The 4,354-nt window shown below is 43.9% G+C and overlaps 1 protein-coding gene across 2 annotated transcripts in view; it reads right to left on the bottom strand.

Annotated features, from left to right (window-relative positions):
• Nucleotides 1-610: 610 nt before the first annotated feature.
• Nucleotides 611-4,354, bottom strand: part of LOC129107111 (putative E3 ubiquitin-protein ligase UBR7) — a 6,534-nt gene continuing 2,790 nt past the window's right edge. For both annotated transcript variants that reach the window (XM_054618487.1, XM_054618488.1), the window contains 9 exons: nt 4,026-4,086; nt 3,735-3,830; nt 3,377-3,430; nt 3,122-3,227; nt 2,943-3,007; nt 2,575-2,739; nt 2,332-2,497; nt 1,661-1,722; nt 611-889 (listed from right to left, as the gene is read on the bottom strand). In XM_054618487.1, the coding sequence (XP_054474462.1) occupies nt 800-889; nt 1,661-1,722; nt 2,332-2,497; nt 2,575-2,739; nt 2,943-3,007; nt 3,122-3,227; nt 3,377-3,430; nt 3,735-3,830; nt 4,026-4,086 (865 nt within the window). In that variant the 3' untranslated portion in view covers nt 611-799. The remainder of the gene's footprint in view (nt 890-1,660; nt 1,723-2,331; nt 2,498-2,574; nt 2,740-2,942; nt 3,008-3,121; nt 3,228-3,376; nt 3,431-3,734; nt 3,831-4,025; nt 4,087-4,354) is intronic.

A 4,354-nucleotide genomic window follows, 5' to 3' on the forward strand; every position in this document is an offset into this window, starting at 1 on the left:
GTCCGGCGGCGAGGAGCCCAACGTTGCGTTAGGGCAGCTTGGTTTGACGCGGTGGGAGTGAGAACGAGACGAGGCGCTCAGACTTCTCTGTGATTCGATCCGTCACCGGCGACCGACTGCTGAACTCACGGGACTCGGTCCTGGTGTTGATCCGGTGACACAACATCCACAGCCTAAAGACTCTTTTTAGGAACTCTAGCGAGCCTTTGTTTCACGGTTTGTTTTTCATTGAACAGAAGTAGAGTATTTTTATAGATAATAGCACTTTGTTATGTCTTCATACAACAGGTTCTTTGCTACGGACATGGTTCTGATCATAGACACGTCCAGTAAGGGATCATACCTTTAATCAGTGTTTAGTTTCAGATGGATGATTTCTTTAGTCGGTGTTACTGAAAGGTGTTTTAAGGAAAACGTTCAGCGGGTCGTTATCTGAAATGAATCCTGAATAAAGACCTTAAGTAACATTTGAACACAGAGAGGATTCTGTTTGTGATTCTTAATCACCTCAGTGCTTCTCATTTTGTTTCCTGAATGTTCTGTTTTTAAATTTGATTTCGCTCATGTTACATCATCAATGATCAATCAGTCCTGTTGATTGATCCTGAAATATGACGACTCCATGTCAATGTTCAGCTGATGGAGTTTAATTAGTTCATTAAAAAGGAAACACATAAACAACATGTTTGTGACCAACGAGACAGAAAACATTAAAAACAGGAAGTCTGAAAGCTTCAAAGAAAACTGAAGATAAAAAAGTAAGATCAAGAAAGGTTGGTCATTTCAAGGTTTAAGGTCTTCAGGTCGGGTAAAAGCGTCCGGCATCATCTCGTCGTCTCTTTCGACTCTGCTGCTCGAAGAACCGACGGATGTCATCAGGAGTCACAACCTATCAGAGATGTCATCAGGAGTCACAACCTATCAGAGAACAGTCACATGACATCATCAGGAGTCACAACCTATCAGAGAACAGTCACATGACATCATCAGGAGTCACAACCTATCAGAGAACAGTCACATGACATCATGAGGAGTCACAACCTATCAGAGAACAGTCACATGACACCTGTCAAACAAACACATTGCTAACATTAGCCCGCTGTCATATTACTAATCATCAATTTGTTAATTAATGTCAAACATAAACATATCTGGTCATATCTGACAAATGACATCTTGAGCTTGTAGCTTAGCTACTTGCTAACTTAGCTAATGTCAAACAGGTACAGCTCAGGTGATCTTAACTTCAGCTCGTAGCTTAGCTACTCGCTAGCTTAGCTAATGTCAAACAGGTACAGCTCAGGTGATCTTAACTTCAGCTCGTAGCTTAGCTACTCGCTAGCTTAGCTAATGTCAAACAGGTACAGCTCAGGTGATCTTAACCTCAGCCTCGGTCCGGTTGCTGCCTCCCTTCGTTTGGAGTCTTCTGGGGATCTTTACAGACTTAGCGGCCCATGTTTACATTGTTTCCACACTTAGCTTAGCAGAAGTCAAATGTTTGGACCACTTCACTACAGCTTTAAAGATGTCCGACAAATTACCTTTCACTTCTTATCGATGTAAGTTCTTAACCTAAAGTTTAAGCTCCTCTGCACGAATTGGGTCAGCAGCAGGTCAAAGGTCAGAAAAAATAGAAATTACTTTTCCGTCCTTAACTCACCTTTCCATCTTCTGCGAATCTCTGCAGGAAGTCCTTCAGTTCAGTTTTCATGTCATTATAACCTGAAAGACATGGCCGACAGATCCAGCTGTCACTGTGGGACTTGTTTTAAGTGTAGTACCGGTAGTTTCTTATGTAGTTCTAGTAGTTTTGAGTGTAGCACTTGTAGTTTTATACATAGTTTAAGTTGTTGTGTGTCGGGTTAGGGTTCAGGTGGTCCAGCGCTGACATCAGAGGGTCATGTCCTGGTAGTACTGGTAGTTTTAAGTGTAGTACTGGTAGTTTTGTGTTCAGCACTAATAGTTTTAGGTGTAGTACTGGCGGTTTTAAGTGTAGTACCGGTAGTTTTAAGGTAGTTTTAAGTGTAGTACTGGTAGTTTTAAGGTAGTTTTAAGTGTAGTACTGGTAGTTTTAAGTGTAGTACCGGTAGTTTTAAGTGTAGTACCGGTGGTTTTAAGTGTAGTACCGGTGGTTTTAAGTGTAGTACCGGTAGTTTTAAGTGTAGTACCGGTGGTTTTAAGTGTAGTACCGGTAGTTTTAAGTGTAGCACCGGTAGTTTTAAGTGTAGTACCGGTAGTTTTAAGTGTAGTACCGGTGGTTTTAAGTGTAGTACCGGTAGTTTTAAGTGTAGCACCGGTAGTTTTAAGTGTAGTACTGGTAGTGTTGTGTACCGTGGATGATCTCGAGCTGCTGCACATGGTTCAGGTGGTCCAGCGCTGACATCAGAGGGTCGTGTCCCTGCCGTCCCTGTTCGTTGGTCTTTCCTTTGTTCTCGTAGGCGAGGACGGTGTCGGACTCGTCCAACAGGAAGCAGAGGCCGGATTCAGACAGACACTCCTGAGTGAACAAAGACTGATGTCATAGTTACATCATCAGTTTGTGAGCCAATAGAAACCCAGCCAGATGCATCTTACCTTGCAGGTGATACAGGAGCAGAGTTTGGAACGCCACCCTGACGGCCAGAACACGGCTCCTGATTGGACTCTTTTCTGACCAATCGCCTGCAGCTGCTTCAGTCTGCAGCTAGGCTCCGCCTCCTCACGGCTTCGCTTACAGCTGGGCTCAATGACTTCATCCCCCTGACAGATTATGAATAATTAATCGATCACATTGATCAGTGATGTATGGTAGGTGGACCTCAGACCCTCTAGGGGGTCCAGGGCCATGCCCCCCCAGAAGAATCTGGTGTAAAACTAAGGAATAGATCTATGAAAACGGTGTGCTCTTATTTAAGCAGTGGTGTAATGTAATCAAGTATTTTAATAAAGTTTAATCCTCTCACCTGTTCTTCTTTGTTAGGGAGGGTTGTGTTTGACTGGTCTGCCTCTCTCTCCTCCTTCACCTGAACTGAACATCAAACACACAGGAAGAAAGAGATGAACAGAACTATTTGGTCACCTGACAGGTGAGATAGAACCAGACTGTTTAATGGACACAGGTGAGATGAACAGGACTGTGTACCTGACAGGTGAGCAGCGTAGGTCCAGAGGAAATGGTTTTTGTTCATACAGGATTCACAAATCATCTCCTGCAGCTCCACACAGTCTGGAACCACACAGCCCAGGTGCTGTCAACACATACAGAAATAAATAAATAAAGATGTCAAACATCTTATTTCTGTAGAAACAGAGTTACATCTGGTCCTCAGAACTTTAATGAAATATATAGATATAAGGTAACACCATCTGAAGCTTTTATTGTGAAACCTGGACTCACCCTGCCATGCAGCCAGTCCTCACACACCACACACTGAATCATCTCATCCTCCACCTGGACAGAAACCAGCCAATCACAGGGGGACACAGATTGAATCAAGACTCAGAGCACACCTGGTGTTAGGGTGACGGTCAGGTCCATGGTTTATGGCGGCAATAAATGGCTTAGTTGATAACGGTTTCCATGGAGATAAGCCCCTCCCCCTCACTGGCGCATCTAGCGCGAATGAAGCAAATAAACAATTGACCCTGCGAGTAACGGGGAGCGAATAATCCGCTTTGCGTTTAGAGTGAACGCAGCGTCAGACTCTTCTACTTCAGCAGACAGAAGAAAGAGGATTTAAAGGTGTGTGTCTCACCTGGTCGTCTGGATCTGGATACGGCCGGCTGCAGGTACAGTAAACTCCAAAGAAGTTATGACTGTATTTATTCAGACTGTTGACCTCGTCCTTCTCCTGAAAGTCTCTCACACACACACACACACACACACACACACACACACACACACACACACACACACACACACACACACACACACACACAATCAGTTCAAGTCCCTATTTATTAGGACAAGCTACACAATTAACACAGATTACAGGTAGTCATCAGAAGCATTCAATGAAAGGTCATTAAATCTGATGTGAACTCACAGAGTGAAGTTTACAATGCAGCTCCATGAACTTCCTGTTTCCACAGTCACAGCGGAAGTTCCTACAGCAAACAAAGAGTTTGTTTGTTTGTTTGTTTACAGAAAACAGAAAAGAGTTTGTTTGTTTGTTTACAGCAAACAGTTTGTTGGCCTCTCTGAGTCGACAAACAGCCGGTTAGGGTTAGGGTTAGGGTTACCCCCTAACCCGCGGGGTTGAATCCCCAATGAGACGTTAAGAAGTGTAACGGTTCATTATGAAACTGTAGCGGGCCAACAGACAGCAGGACGTTGTTCTCTAAGTATCCTGCACTGTGGCTTTAGTACAGAACC

The sequence above is a fragment of the Anoplopoma fimbria genome, chromosome 18 (genome assembly GCF_027596085.1).
Source record: "Anoplopoma fimbria isolate UVic2021 breed Golden Eagle Sablefish chromosome 18, Afim_UVic_2022, whole genome shotgun sequence".
Lineage (NCBI taxonomy): Eukaryota > Metazoa > Chordata > Actinopteri > Perciformes > Anoplopomatidae > Anoplopoma > Anoplopoma fimbria.